This window comes from Diabrotica virgifera, chromosome 9, assembly GCF_917563875.1.
Source record: "Diabrotica virgifera virgifera chromosome 9, PGI_DIABVI_V3a".
In the NCBI taxonomy this organism is placed as follows: Eukaryota; Metazoa; Arthropoda; class Insecta; order Coleoptera; family Chrysomelidae; genus Diabrotica; species Diabrotica virgifera.
Window position 1 is genome coordinate 109,370,994 of NC_065451.1, and position 17,176 is coordinate 109,388,169.

Below are 17,176 nucleotides of genomic sequence, written 5' to 3' on the forward strand. Positions count from 1 at the left end.
TTCCATATTTATGCTACCATAACACAAATGAGGTATAAAATTAATTGATGTACATAAGTACCTTGTGTTCGTGTAATTTGAAAAAAAAAACTTTACAAAAGAGCTTTACGTACACAAATTACACAAAGCTGCATCTCTTGCACATAAAATGCATACAAAAAATATTAGTCACATGTATTAGAGTAAAATTTGCAACTTCACTGGTTTATTCTTAATTTATTTAGGCCTATTTTGCCTTTTTTGTAAAGCATCTACAAAAAATCATTTTGTAGATGTTAAAATATTAATATCAAATATTTAAATAGAACTCCTAATGTATCTATGTCTTAATAATTTATGGTTGTCATGTCCAGAAAAGTTTTAATAGTTTTAATTTTAATATTTAAATAATGTAATTATTCACTAAAGAAGTTATAATATTATTTAAATAGCTCTACACGTAATTTTCTCACATTAAATATTTTCGAGCTACCACAGAATACAGCAGAGACAAAATGCTCTTTGAACGTAAGTATTTTAGATGTAGAGAAATTATCTACCTTTTGTTTTGTTATACTTTGTATATTTTCTTGGATTGTTTATGACAAATATCCATGTCATTTTTAATTTTTAAACATTGGTTGGTCTTTTTCATTAAGTTGCATCTTCTTGGAAGTTTTGGAAAATATCATGGCTGTAATGCCCCTGTTGGCAAAGGGTCGGGATAGTTCTGCATTAGTGCATTCAAACCGTTGCCAGTTCTTAAGCAGGATTCTTCCTGAATTTCGTTTTCCTTGAATTTGGAATTTGTAGATTCCTACAAAAGTCACTTGCAGCCATTTTCTGGGGATTTGAGCAGTACTATATCGACGGGTTTTTGACAAAACATCGTAAGCATTAATTTTCCGAAAATGGGATTTTTATCTTAAATGGTTCCTTTCGATAGTTTACAGCTGATTCAAAATTACTTTTCCATTAATAACGTCCTAAGTATCTAAAATTGAATTTAATTTTTATCGTAACCACCGCATTTCAACCTCATTTTGTGCCTTTCGTATCGTAAACGGCAAGGTAGTACCGACAGATGATAGTAAACGCCATAAATCTTGTCGGTTACGTTTGCATATTTTGCCGCTTACGATAAGATTAAATGACCAAAATGACCGTTAGGATTACTCAGTGTTATTTTCAATGTGTTAGAAAGTGCAAATTTTTTTCGCTAGAACAATTTTAAACGAAAATAGTGGTAGTTTTGATAAATCCTTTTAATCAATAGATGCGGTAAGTTTTTAATACTTGTTTTTATTGTTTATTGTCTTTTTATTAGAATTCGAAATCTAATTGTGCAAATATCATAAATATTTTATTTGCCACAAAAATATATTAACTTGTATTAAGTTCACTGAAATCTGAAACAAATGTAGGAGAATCAATATAGAACGAATATTGAAACATAGTTCTTAATTCCAAACAACTTTTTATATTAACAATTTTCGATATTGTGAAATATAAAGTTACGTTACTCTTGAACAAGATTCATATTTTTTGACATACCTCGTATGAAATTAATAAAATTTAATAACTGATAGTTTTTTTAACTGATAATAAAAAGTTATCAATAGGTTCCAAGTTACGTAGACATACTGTATAAGAGCTCAAAAAAAATTACGTTTATAATTTTTAAAGCTTGTTATTAAATGTATTTTAGGTAAGTTGTACAGAAAAAGGTTTTGATGACTTTGTACAAACATTTTTTAACTGATTTTTTAGGTTATTGTACTACATTTTTTTATCTTTCTTAATTTTCTCAAAAATAAGTTGTTTATTTCATGTCTTAAGCACTAATATTAGTGCTATCTTAAGCTATAAACAAAAACACCTATAAAATTGTAATATGTTTTCAAACTTGAGTAATACCCTCTTAAAGTGGTAGTAATTCTGTAAAACTACGAAGTTTTCAAAAATTACAGTTTTTGGGACGTCGTATCATTTGATTTAATTTTTTTAAATTTTTTTTTATAGAACATCATTTAGTAAGGTGTTTCAAAGGCAAGTTGTGCAAATTTGAGAGCTATATAAGTAAAATTGTATTAGTTGCACATTTTTAAATCATTTTTAAACAAAATTCATGTATTCAATATTTTTTCTGTTAAGATACTTACGTTATTTATGAATATTCATTTATAGATTGATACCTTGAAACTATCGTATGTTTATCTTAAGCGACAAGCTTCAACTAAAATTTACACAGACAAGGTTGACAAGGTCTAACAAAATATCGTATGTTACATAATTTAATAAAAGAATGTTATATAACAGTTTTTTTTTCTTAAATTAATATTTTTTATGTACTAATTTATCATATTTTAAAAATTTTAATTGTATTAACCAAAAAGTCGGTAGAAGAAAAAGTCGTCTCTTGTAAAATGTGCGTTTTGTCGGTTACGATGTTTTGTCAAAGATCTAACGATATGTTCGATTAAAGATTTCAACCATTACATCAATAACATCGTCAACAAATGAGTTTTAAGTTACCTGAATAAATTGTGATTCATACAAAAATGGCACACAATACAACTCTTCGCTGAAACTCCATGTAATCATCTGCATGAAGGAAGCCGACTTACCGACGGCTACTTTGATTTTACTGAAGACGAACCCTTTTTACATTAGAAATAATTTTCTGAAAGACAAAACGGAGTGAAAAATTGTGAAAAGCTGGATAACGCCCCAAATCTAGGTATATGCAGCCTCATCTTCGAGAGACCACAAATGGGGATCTGAAAATGACAATATAGGATTTAGTAAACACAATAGAGGATTCCATACATAATATACAAAAAGAATCGAAGGTACAATAATGATTAGCTTAATAAGATTAAGCTAATAGAAGAAGCTAATGGGAACTAAAATTTTTAATTGTATTTTCAAACATAACCATTTTACTATTGATTAAAATTTGTATTTTTGGCAGACTTTCTATACGACTGAACAGTTTCACTGTAGGTTTGGGACATACAGAATACTATTTTTGAAAAATAAATGTTTTCCCATAATTGATAATAAAAAAATTCGATTATTCCAACTTTCTGAGTTTAATTTTCATGCTGTGTTTTTTCGAAATGTCTGATTTTTTTGGTACATCACTGATATACCACTATATTTTTTACATTAAGTTTTATTGGCAAAATAAAAAATTAATATGTTCAGAACTAAAAATCATGCCATAAAGGACTCAGGCACTTTTTTTATGTAAAAGTTGTTTCAGTTAAATTCGCTGAAATTTTGGAGAGAGCTTTGGTCATGTTGATCAAAAGTTCTTATTTACCCAAGACTTAGAAATTCAATTGTTTCTGAGATGCAGTGGTTCAAAGTGTCAATTTTTAGACCAAGTGAATAATGCATATTGGTATTTATAATAGACATAGGCTACTGATTAATTATGTTCAAAATAAGAGAGCTAAAGGGAACTACAACGTTAACGGGATTTTATTGTACAATATGGTCAATGGACCTCTAAGTTTGAAAAAACCGCGGAGTGCTACCATTTAAATGGGTGCGTTTTTGAGAAAGGGGTGAATTAGTCCCTAGGCACAGGGTAAATTAGGGTGACTTCTATGCACTTTTTGGACAAACGCGTCTACAGTAAAATTGTTCCAGGTTAAATGTACTATCTAAATATCACATTTTAAATCAAAAATATGTTTTTTTACAAAAATATATTCAAAAGAAAAGCAAGAAAAAATACGAAAGAAAGCAATTTTGCTTGTTGCCCCATAACTTTTTTCCACGGGATATAGGTATAGTCATTGCTTCAGAGAAAAATAACGACCGTTCTTCCTCTTTAAAATGATGTTTGGTAAAAGTCTCTAGGATTTATAGTTTCTGATATAGGAATTTTCAAAGTTCGCCACTCACAGTATTTTTGGGCAATTTTCCCCATTATTTCGCAAACATTGTTCTGTAACTTTTTTCTACGCATCTCTAGGTATATACATACAATGGTAGATTTATTAGAAAAAGAAGTCAGTTACCTTTAAAATGGTCTATTGGATAAGACTATAGCGCTCTTTTTAAGCAAGTTATACTTTTTCAAGTTTTTATACTTTTAATGATTTTTGATATTTTTAATGATTATTTTTTAAATTTCTCATTATGACTTTTTCTTGTACATTTAGGTATACATAATATACAGTATGCGGCAAAATAAACAGTACTGAAATTCATATGCCTAAAATTTGTATGTGTCGTGTGCCGAAACTTATTGAGTGGTTTCTGAACGTTGTTATAACGTTTGTGAATATCATGTTAATGTTAGGTAGTTCCGGGCGGTTCTCAGTTCTGCAGAAAAAATTTTATGGTGGAGAAATATTTTAGGTAATACGAAAAAGGTCATTATTAATGACCACAACTTTGAAGTAGTAAAAGAGTTTAAATATCTGGGAGCAGTAATCACAGAGGACAATCACATAGAAAAAGAGGTCTCAGCAAGAATAGCTGCGGGAAATAGAGCATTATACTCCCTATCATCATTATTAAGATCTAAGCTCCTGAAAAGACAATCTAAATTAAGACTGTACATGTCAATTATTCGCCCAGTTGTTACATATGGGAGTGAAACATGGACTCTACATCAGCGAGAAATAAATAAATTGCTGATATTTGAAAGGAAACTCCTCAGAATGATATTTGGTCCTCAAAGAGATGAATTGACAGGAGAGTGGAGAAGGCGCCGCAATGCTGAATTGGTGACTCTATATGGTACTGAAAACATCGTCAGACATATAAAAGCTTATCGGATAAGTTGGGTAGGTCATGTAGTAAGATCAGAAGAAGACAGAGTGCTAAAGACAGTGTTCTTCGAGAGACCAGACGGTAGAAGATCAGTGGGCCGTCCCAGAAAAAGATGGAAGGATGATGTTGAAACCGATCTATCTAGGATTGGGGTACAACAATGGCAAATCGAAGCGCAAGATCGCAGACGATGGAGGGCCATAGTGGATGCGGCGAAGACTCACCCCGAGTTGTAAAGCCAGTCAAGAAGAAGAAGAAGAAAAAGGTCATGAAAACCTTAAAATCAACGATGGTTGCAGCAGGACGGGACAACCTTTCATACTGCCAGGGAGTCTCTTCGAATACTGTGCAATCATTTTGGGAGTTGCCACTTACCAGAACAAATGCCACCAGATGCGTACATATGGGGAATGCTGAAAGAGTCAGATAGATCCACCTTCTGCCATTTCGGAATTGCGGATTAGAATTAAAGATTTTTTTGTGCCAGAGGCAGTGGTGGATCTAAAAATTGCCTTGGGAGGGGAAATCTGCCTTAGTGGGGATCTTCCAATGAAAAACCAACGATAAGACATAACAAAGATAAACTCAGATTATCTAAAAGACATAAATAATAACTTATACGCATTAAGTTTCATTAACTTTCTTACCTAGCGTGTTTATTGGATTGAATTTGTCTTTCTGTGGATTCGGTTTTATCTGAGCTAATATATTTTTATGTTTGAACCATTTTTTTTCTTTAATTTTGGAATTTGTTAGGGGGGAAACTTCCTCATTTTCCCACCCTGTAGGTCCGCCACTGGCCAGAGGGCATCTTTAACATCTGTTTTATTGGGAACGTGCGTCGTCGCGAATAATGTTTTGCAAGGCTATACAGGGTGATTGATTAGTGGGGTAAAGCTCAATAGATCCGCTATAGTAATAGAGAGCAATAAAAGTTAATAACAAAATTTTTAGCCTCCTTTGAGCTTCACATTACAAAATTAGTTAGAATGTTACAGTGTGTTCGATAACACAGTAGCAGACCAAATTATTTTTTTTTAATGGAACACCCTATATTTTATTTTCAATTTGAAATCCTGTTAGCTTCTCCATCACAAAAATATAAAGGTTTGTTATACACGGTATTTACAAAGTTATAACCAATTTTTTATGAAAATCGAAACAAGTTCAACTCCCTGTATAAATAAAAATAAGCAAAACAGCAATTTTTTATTCATTCCATATTTTTTTTTTATTTACATAAAGTACCTCGACAACTATGGCCATTGGTACAAGAACACTAACATTAAATACATAATTAAATAACGAAAACATATAATAATTATATAACTTTAACTAATGACTATGGTATTAAATCTTCTTGTATAGCTGAGTAGTTTTTAAAAACGATATAGTTTTCATGATCTCTGTAGGGCTGTTGAGCATTTCTTTAACAGTAGGTTTCATATCAAGTAATGTATACAGGTTGGTGAAAGAGTTACATTCGGTGAGGACGTGTTTCACAGTCAGGAAAACATTGCAATCGAGGCAAGTTGGACGAGTTTCTGAGGACATCAAGAAACCATGGGTAAGTTTGGTGAGGTTAATTCGGAGTCTTCTAATAATCGATGCTTCTCTTCTAGTTAGAAAGTCCAAGGAGAAATGACCAATATATGGTTGGAGTTCGTGTAGAGTTGTTTTACTTTGTTGCCATAAGTTTTGCCAGGCATCATTTACTGACTTTTTGAAAACGAGTTTGAGATCGCTAGCTAGTTGAATTGTAGTTATTCCGGTATTGAGGTTGGTAGCTTCTTTGGCAAAATGATCTGCTGTTTCATTACCAGTAATTCCAGTATGAGAAGGTAGCCATATGAGAGAGACTGTTACATCTTGAGCAGAGAGATTTTGGAAGATGTCATGAATGTTTTGAACCAATGGATGGTCAGTAAAAATTGTATTGATTGAATGGATAGATGAAAGGGAATCCGTACAAATGGCAACATGTCTGTTTTGATGGGAGATGCATTGAAATGCCAACAGAATACTATATAGTTCACCTGTGTAAACGCTACATGTTGAAGGTAGCCGAGAAGATCTTACAAGTTCATGTTTAGTGGTGACAGCACAGCCAACACCAGTGGTAGTTTTAGAAGCATCGGTAAACAGAATTAAAGCATATGATTTTTTTTGTATGATTTCTAAAAATGCTTTCCTTACAAGACTTTTGGGTGATTCATGTTTGTTAAAGATGGTGAGGGAGATGTCTATTAAAGGAAGATGTTTAGTCCAGGGGGGAAGAGAAGGAATAGGAAATGAACTAGTCAACCGGAGGTCAATATTTTTAAGTAGTGGAGTAATTAATTGAGGTATAGGTTTTATGGTAACATGTTGAACATTGTTAGTAGAAGAAGAGGTATTGGATGTGGAAATTAGAGAATGGACGGGATTAAAGGGATTTGCGGATGTTGATGCAGTATATGAAAGAAGAAGAGATTGCCGTCTTAGGGTGAGAGGAGGTTCATTGGATTCACGGTATATACTGTCGATAGGACTGGAGCGAAAGGCACCAAGGCATAAACGAAGTGCGCTATTATGAACAGAGTTTAATAAATCTGTGTCAGATTTAGAGGCTGAGCAGTAGATAAAGCTTCCGTAGTCGAGCTTAGATCGGATGAGAGCTTTATAGACTCTTAATAAAGTAGTTTCATCGGCACCCCAATGAAGATGACTAAGGGTTTTTAGAACGTTCAATCTTTTAAAACAATTAGTTTTAAGTTCATGGATGTGATTTTTCCAATTTAACCTGGAGTCAAATATCATACCTAGAATTTTACACTCATTAACAACAGATAGAGGGGAATCGTTGAATAAAATTTGGGGCACGGAAGTGGAGGTCCTTCTGGAAAATTTTATTAATTTTGATTTACTTTGAGAGAGTGATAATCCTAGTTTATTAGATCTATCTTGAAGAAGATTTACAGCACCTTGTAAAAGTTTACATGTGATGGGAACAGATTTACCATGACAGTAAATGATTAGGTCATCAGCGTATTGAACATATTTTATGGGAGCAGGAAATGACTTGCATAACTCGTTGACTGCAAGAATGGATAGAGTTGAACTTAATACAGATCCTTGAGGGACACCTTGATTCTGAGGAAGAGATTGAGAAAGCTTACCGTTGACAAGGACTTTAAAGATTCTTCCAGTTAGAAAGTTTTTTATAAATGAGAGAATGTTACCATCCAAATTATAGTAGGATAATTTGTCAATTATTGCATTTCTAGAGATTGAATCAAAAGCTCCTTCAATGTCAAATATAGTTGCTACGACATCTTGATGATTATTGATTGCTTGAGATATGTGTGTTTGAAGAAGAAGAAGGTTATCAAGAGTAGATCGGTGACGGCGGAAACCGGATTGAGCTTCAGGAAGAATATTATGTTTTTCAAGGAACCAAGTGAGTCTTTTATTTATCATTTTTTCAAGAAGTTTGCAAGTGGTACAAGTGAGAGATATTGGACGAAATGATTTAGGAGTTACGGAGGATTGATCAGGCTTTTTAATTGGAATAATTATAGAATTGCGCCAAATATCTGGGAATTTATGTGTGTTCCAGATAAGATTATAAATTTCGAGGAGTTTGGAGAGAGATGTATTGGAGAGATTTTTTAAAAATATATAAGGGATGTCATCGGGTCCAGCAGCAGATTTTCTACATGTAGATAAAGCAAATTTTAGTTCATGAAGGGTAAAGGGGGCGTTGATAAACATAACATCATTTGTAGTTGATAAGGATGTGGAGAAAAATTTAGAGTGCAAATAACTGGGAGCGGAAACCGTGTTAATTTTATTGAATTTATCTTCGAAATAATTTGCGAGTGTGTCGGAAATTACTTGGCTATCAGAGATAACTGAATTGTTGACAGTTAGGTGAGGAATCTTAAAGTTAGTTTTATTGCCTTGGATTTGTGAAATTTTCTTCCATATTTGAGTGGGGTTTGTATCGTGTCTTAGAGAGGAAGTGTAATTTTGCCATGAAGATCGTTTGCTTTGTTTGATAATGAATTTGGCTTTGGCTTTAAGTTGTTTGTGTACAAGAAGATTTTGAGGGGTTTTATTTCGTCGATATCTATTTAAAGCATTTTTGGATAAACGAATGGCATTACTACAATCTGCGTTCCACCAGGGAACCATTTTGTGCGTAGACGAGATGGTTTTTTTACCGATATGAGATTCGGCAGCAGTGAGTAAGCATTCGTTAAAAATATTTAGAGTTATGTTAATATCCTCAGAAATAGTTAAGGAGGATAATAATATATCGGTTGTTGAAGTAAATTCTGACCAATTAGCGTTTTTAATGTTCCAGAAATTTCTAGTAGTGGTTTCCTTATAGGAGGAGCTAGATATAATGATGGGAAAGTGGTTGCTATCATGAAGATCATCAAAAACTTCCCAGGAGAGAGAAGGTGCAATTTTGGGATCACAAAGGCTAAGATCAATGGCTGAGAATGAACCTGATGAAATATTAAAGTGGGTTTTGGATCCAGTATTTAACAGAAAGGTATCTGAAAAATTTAGAACGTTTTCTATAACTTTGCCTTTACCAAAAGTATGGGGTGAGCCCCAAATTCTGTTATGGGCATTAAAGTCACCAACAAGAAGGTACGGATGGGGAAGTTGAAATATTAAGTCGACTAACTCTTCTTCGTTGAGGGGATGGTCAGGAGGAATGTAAATGCTGCAAATAGTAATTTTGTTTGGACACCAAGCAGTAACCGCCACTGCTTCTAAATTTGTAGTTAAAGGCAGGAGGGAGGACTTTAAATCACTAGATACAAATATTGATGTACCACCGCTAGCTCTTGTACAGTTTGTGCGAATATGATGATATCCTTCAAAGTTTTTAAGTTTGCCTTGATGGTCGGTTTTAAAATTTGTTTCCTGGAGACAAAATATGTCGGGGTTATGAGAGGAAATAATCTTTTGAATTCTTTCTAGGCGAGGATAAAATCCATCGCAATTCCATTGTATCACACTGAATGTAACTAATTTTGAGAAGGAATGGAGGAGTCAGTTGTGTTACCATCGTCATTGAGGAGTTCAGTGAAATCAAGTTCATCGGAATAGAGTTGTTGCTTTATTTTCTTCACAAGGCGAGTTATACGATTTTTTAAAGATCTTTCTTTGACATTGGTATGGATTAGGACGAGGTCTTTCATTAAGGACGGTACATCAGTGGTAAATTTAATGGCTTCAGATAGAGGGTCGTTGGTGCCAAAGGAGTTTTCAAGAAATGCACTAAGTTGGGTTACATTAAGTGAAAAGAATTCTGGTTTATCTTCATATAGTTTAATAATAATAGAGAGAGATTCTTGATTAATTTTGTAACAGTCATGATCAGTTGATTTGGATTTTTTTGCTTTCTTTTTGGCAGGTTTTTGTATAGAAGTTGATGAGGTCTCAGGTGGAAGTATTGAGTTAGGAATTGGAGGTGAAGTAGAAGTGGGTGATAGGAGTTGAGGTGAAACAAAGTTACTGTCAGTAGAACGTGGTCTTTTTTCGCCATTTTTTTTATAACTTAGCTCAAGATAGGAGGAAGGTGAAGGTATTTGTTCGGAAGATAAGTTAGAAACATTCGGAAGGGTGTTACAAGTAGTTAAAATGGCATGTGATGGTTGTTCAATATCTGATGAGTTAATTGGTATCGGAGGGGGCTCAAGGGAAGCAGAACTGTCTTGAATATTGGGACATGACTCTGCATTATGTCCAACTTGTTTGCAAAGAAAGCATTCTAGTTTATCGGTTGATATAAATATTCTGTGAATTAAGTTATCAAAAATAACGGTAGTCGATGTTTGCAGAGAAAAATCGTCACTGCTAGGTAAGATATAAGTTATGCGTCGGAAACTTAAAACATGGGCGTATTCATCATCAGGTGATCCACATTTAACGTAAGGAATAGGAGAGGTAAGTGTTAATCCTAGATCCTGAAGCGCTTTTTCAATTAAGGCGTGAGGAATGGACGGACTTACATTAGAAATTAATAACCTTTTGGTAGGTGAAACTAGTCTGCGTATTGGAATAACTGTTGAATTAACTGAAATATTTTGATGAGTACTAAGAAGACTATCAACTTGTAATGAAGAAGACAGGTAAATACATATACGACCATGGGAGATTCTAGATGCGAAGTGTACGTTTTTGGGTTTAACAATACTACCGACAGCTTTAATATAATCAAATAGTACAGTATTGGGCAGAGAAGGCATGAGAATCGCTTGGTCTCGAGAAGGCACAGACAATGGAGGCAAGGGAAGCGGTTTTGTAGAGGTAGCAGCTGCATAAGATTTGGGAACAGAAGTATTATTTGAATTATCGATATTGGATTGTATAACAGAAGTTGATGGGTCGGAAATTTGTGTGTGAGGTGAGTTTGAAGTTGAGTTTGACATGTTGCTGTGATCCTGGTTACCAAAACCACAAACAACTAGTTATATTTAAAAAAAAGGTAAATTTAAGCTCAGATTACAGTCTATAACTCAGTGATAGGCTTAATAATTTCTCAAATAATTGGTAAATCAAATAATATTCACCTAACTTCCAGTCAGCAGTCAAATCATGGTACTTTCCACTATAACATTTCAAATATGTTAAAAACTCGTGTTAATCCGCTATTATCTAACGATCTGCACTCTATGAATACCAAAACGTTAATGGAAATACTTTATTTCCTATCGAAAATCGATAAAAAACAATAATTTTTCGGAGCAACACTTAAAACTTGACTAGTAGGTTTGACGTTTATTTGACAATTGATTCCATATTTCTTTAAGTATTAAACTAATAAATAAAAATTAAAGTTCGGTAATGTAGTCTAGGTGCCAAATAGAGGTCACCGTGTCATTTTTAATTCTGATGGACAAACTCAACGGTTTCTTATGGATTTTGGGCTGCTGATTACGAATTTCGAGGGGGGATTTCGATCCGAGTGGTCAAAAAATTGTTGTGAACAATTTAATTGTTTATAAATTGTTTATAAGGCTCTGGCTCATAAACTAAAATAGATAAAAAAATGTTTCAAATAAAATTTGTTCCCCAATAAAAAATGTGGAAACAACCATTTACTAAACTTAAATCCGACAATTAGAACTCAAGATATTGTAAAATTAGTGCACAATGCAAATTGCAAATTGCAAAATAAGTATTTTTCGAAGCTTTATCGATCGTAACTCGGCTTCTACGCATGCAAATGAGCCTTATAAGGTGTCCTTTTAAAGCTTAATTAAGAGGCTTCCAAAGAAAGTTTGTTAAATTATTTGATCTTCATTTGTTTTAAAGTTATACCCGTTTGAAGTTATAATTTTCTTTAAAAAATTGTACATTAATTTGTTTATAGAGGTTTCAAGCAAATTTGAGCTATAAACATTTATACTTTAATTAACAATAATGATAAAACAACTCAAAAGGAACAATTTGAGCTTACGAAAATGTTCGTAAGTTTATTTTTGGCTAAGATGTCGATATTTTAATGGCGCGCTATGAGGTGCAAGATTGGCTCACAGTCAAGTAAGTATGTATTCTTCGACGCTTTATCGATCGTAACTCGGCTTCTACGCATCAAAATGGGCCAATATGTAATATCCATATAAAAATGTATCGAGCTCTTTTGCAGCATCATCATTGCATATAAAACGATCATTTATGATGTGGCGGCATACACACAATTGACGGGCCTTGATGATGCTGCAAAAGAACTGGATATCATATAGATAATTAGACTCTGAAGCCTCAAAAAGTTTTAGCTTTGCTGCCTACAAGAACAGACTTGTACCACCATGTAACTGTTAAAATTTCGCTAAGTACTTATGCAGATGTAAAAAAGCTGATATTCCCTGTATATCTCTATGCAGATTTGCAGATGCATGAAAAAAATGTTTGTAAAAATAGTATTAATAAATAATATCAACTTACTTTTTAGTTACACTTCTAAAGTATTAGTTTTTAATGTTTTCTTCTCATTTAGTGCAAAAAATAGAAGACAATGTAAATAGAATGAAAGGTGATACGAGGTACAGTATGATGATTTAATTATAAGAATTATATGATAAAGTTTTATTAGGATCTTCAAAAATGAAAAATGAAGATAACGTATGTATACATAGAAATTATAATTTACATCGAGAAGTTAGCGCGTGAACCTTTACGCGGTGAGCCGATCTTGCGCCTCATAGCGCGCGCCATTAAAATATCGACATCTTGGCCAAAAATAAACTTATGAACATTTTCGTAACCTCAAATTGTTCCTTTTGAGTTTTTCTATCATTATTGTTCATTAAAGTATAAATTTTTATAGCTCAAATTTGCTTGAAACCCTTATAAACAAATGAATGTACAATATTTTTAAGAAAATTGTAACTTCAAACGGGTATAACTTTTTAAAAAATGAAGATCAAGTAATTTAACAAACTTTGTTAGGAAGCCTGTTAATTTAGCTTTAAAACGACACCTTCTAAGACTTATTTGCATGCGTAAAAGCCGAGTTACGATCGATAAAGCTTCGAAAAATACTTATTTTGCAATTTGCAATTTGCATTGTGCACTAATTTTACAATATCTTGAGTTCTAATTATTATATTTAAGTTTAGTAAACGGTTTTTTCTTCGTTTTTTATTAAGGAACAAATTTTATTTGAAACATTTTTTTTATCTCTTTTAGTTTATGAGCCAGAGCCTTATAAACAATTTATAAACAATTAAATTGTTTATAACAATTTTTTGACCACTCGGATCGAAATCTCCCCTCGAAATTCGTAATCATCAGCCAAAAATCCATAAGAAACCGTTGAGTTTGTCCATCAGAATTGAATATGACACAGTGACTCCTTTGGCGCCTAGACTAAATGTTACTTTTCAATAACGATATAAAATACAGAGTGTGCCATTCAACATTACTGAGAAAATAATATACTTCCGTTTTGACTCACCCTGTATTTGAGATAAAGAAAATTAGCAATGTCAATAATTCTTGAAAATTTTGACAAAAAATAAAAAAATTTGACATTAATAGATCATTGCTGTTGTGCTTATTTTTATTTATACAGGGAGTTGAACTTGTTACGATTTTCATACAAAATTGGTTATAACTTTGTAAATACCCCGTATAACATAACACACCTTTATATTTTTGTGATGGAGAAGTTAACAGGATTTCGAATATAAAATAAATTATAGGGTGTTCTATTTAAAAAAAAAACATATGTTTGGACTGCCACTGTGTTATCGAACAACCTGTAGTATGGTATAACTAGACCCAAACCCAGAGATCCAAAGTGAAAGTTATCCTCCAACACCAAATTGTTCTATATGGTCCACATAATGTTCAGAAAAAAGTCACACCATTTTGAGCGTCGGGTTTGGTGGGGAGAGGGGGGAGAAATCGGTAAATTCGTAGTTTTTTTACGTTTTTCGTCAATATTTCTAAAAGTATGCCGTTTAGCATGAACAACTTTCGATACAAAAATATTCTACGTTGAATTTGAAATAAAAAAGGCCCTATGCATAATCCTTCTAAAATGAACGGTTCCAAAGTTACGGAGATAGTATATTATAATTGGTCCAAAAAAGGCCTAACCCAGACATCCAAAGTAAAAGTTTTCCTTTAACACAAAATTATTCTATATGGTCCACATATTGTTCAGTAAAAAGTTACACCAATTTGAGCGTCCGGTGTGGGGGGGGGGGAGATGGAGGAGAAGTCGGTAAATTAGTAATTGTTTTATGTTTTTCGTCAATATTTCTAAAACTATGCTTTAGCGTAAATTATGTTCTATACACAAATTTTCTAAATAAAATTTAAAACAAAAAAGGTCCAACACATAATTATTATAAAATCAATGGTTCCAGAGTTACAGAGGGTGAAAAGTGAAGGTTTTCGATACTTTTTATATTTTTTGGGCAGTTTATAATATTATTACTGTTGAAAGAAATTTTTTTGTAATTAAAATTTGCTATTTCAGTGGTCGATGGTATGCCAGTGATAAGCCCTTGAAGAAACGTCAACATCACCACCCAAAATCATCATCAAATGTCCAAATAATATAAAAAGTATCGAAAAACTCCAATTTCGACCCTCCGTAACTCTGGAACCGTTGACTTTATAACAATTATGTAGGGCCTTTTTTGTTTTAAATTTTATGGAGAACATTTTTGTATAGAACATTGTTTACGCTAAAGCATAGTTTTAGAACTATTGACGAAAAACGTAAAAAGACTACTAATTTACTGACTTCTCCCTCATCTCCCCCCCAAACCGGACGTTCAAAATCATGTAACTTTTTATTGAACAATATGTGGACCATATAGAACAATTTGGTGTTGGAGGAAAACTTTTACGTTGGATGTCTGGGATAGGCGTTTTTTTGGCCCAATTACACTATACTACCTCCGTAATTTTGGAACCGTTCATTTTAGAAGGATTATGCATAGGACTTTTTTTATTTCAAATTTAATGTGGAACATTTTGTATACAAGGTTGTTCATGCTAAACCGCATAGTTTTAGAAATATTGACGAAAAACCTAAAAAACTACGAATTTACCAATTTCTCCCCCCCCTCCCCCACAAATCCGACGCTCAAAATGGTGTGACTTTTTTCTGAACATTATTTGGACCATATAGAACAATTTGGTGTTGGAGGATAACTTTCACTTTGGATGTCTGGGTTATGCCATTATTTGGATCAATTTTATCATACTACTGTAACATTTTAACTAATTTTGTAATGTGAAGCTCAAAGTTGGCTACAATCAGGGCAGTAACTACCATTGCCCGTAGGTGCCCCTTTTTTGACCGTGCATAGAGTTTAACGAGGAAAATAAAAATATGTATTTTAAAAGCCGATCCCAACGAAATATTTTCAAATGACACAATTTTAAAAATACCTTACAGGGGCACCCTAGAACTGAACATATAGTTTTAATTTTTCACCGGAGAAATTAGTATTTTCGACTAAAATGTAATTAGAACAGAACCCTTAGAAGGGACCCCTGAGGCCTGAGCTGAGCTGGGCCTCCCGAGACCTTAATATAAAAGTTAAATTAATACTTTGGAAATTAGTTATTTCGGCGTAATAAAACCTAAAATGCTATTGGAAGAGGGGCCCGGGCTAAGCTGGGGCCCCCGAGACGTTTCGTAAAGATATAAATTGTTATTGAGAAAATGATTATTTTGGTGAAATCAAAAAATAAAATGCAACCTGAATAGCGGAACCCGGTCCCAGCTTCTTTGTCTCAACAAATTTACCCCAGACCACATCTTGAACGGAACCACATGGTACCACATATTGAAAAGAAAGGTAAGGGTAAGATGGAATGAGCACATTGAAATCAGCCCTACCAGTACCACAGCATAATAAATCTAACAGCAGTGACGGTATTCGCTTTCGAGAGTGTCACTGTTGAAGGTACCGGATATCGTTTTCTAATATCCTCGTCAAATAGGATTCTGCCCTCATTAGAGCTGTATACAATTACTTCCCGACGGTCTCCTCCTTTTTGACAGTTTCCTATCTCCGTCAATTTTTCTTCCACTTTTTCCATATCGAATTTTACCGCATTCTTGAATTTTTCTTCCACCTTTTCAATTTTCTGTATCTCCTCAGCAATCTAATTTACCTCTTCCTGCATTTTCTCTAAATAAACCTTCATATCTTCATATTTTTCCAGTCGGTTTTGAAGTTTCAAGAAATTTTCTTTTTATTGTTTCATTATATTATCTCATTTTGTTTTACTACCTGTTGATTTTGTTCTTTTTCTTTTAAATTTTTTAAAGCGAATAAAAAATTAGGTGATTTCAAAATTTTTTTGTGTTGGTCAACTAAAATAGCAATATGTAGGTTCAAAAAACTTCAATCATAGAATCCATTAAAATGCGTTTTCAAGGGGTTAAATATCAAACATTTTTCCGGACCCCGCCTTCCGCTGGAGTGTAAACCCCCAGACCCCGTTAGGGGGCCCCCAGATCACCTTTGCCCCGGGGTCCCTAACATCGTAGTTACGGCCCTGGCTACAATTTTTGTTATTAACTTTAATTGCTATCTATTACTATAGCGGATCTATTGAGCTTTACCCCGCTACTCAATCACCCTGTATAATGTATTATAGATATATAAATAACCATAAACTTTTCAATAATCATTTCAGTACTGTTTACTTTGCCGCATACTGTAAATTTTGGAATAAAAGAAAGCTTATTTTCTTTACTTTAAAATGATGCATTGCAAAAAATTCTAGGACTATTTGTAAACAAGATATCCGTAAGTACGGTCCTGACAGTAATAATATACATCACGTTGTAAACCGCTGCGAAATTTATCAGTTTTTAAATGATAAAAACACAATTTAAAATTATTTTGTTAGTTCCTCC

The 17,176-nt window shown here is 33.2% G+C and overlaps 1 protein-coding gene across 2 annotated transcripts in view; it reads left to right on the forward strand.

Annotated features, from left to right (window-relative positions):
• Positions 1 to 385: 385 nt before the first annotated feature.
• The window catches only part of LOC126892363 (odorant receptor 83a-like), a 108,772-nt gene continuing 91,981 nt past the window's right edge, over positions 386 to 17,176 (forward strand). The window contains exon 1 of one of the 2 annotated variants that reach the window (XM_050661882.1): positions 386 to 507. In XM_050661882.1, coding sequence (XP_050517839.1) covers positions 495 to 507 — 13 coding nt within the window. In that variant the 5' untranslated portion in view covers positions 386 to 494. The remainder of the gene's footprint in view (positions 508 to 17,176) is intronic. The other variant, XM_050661880.1, reaches the window with a different exon arrangement.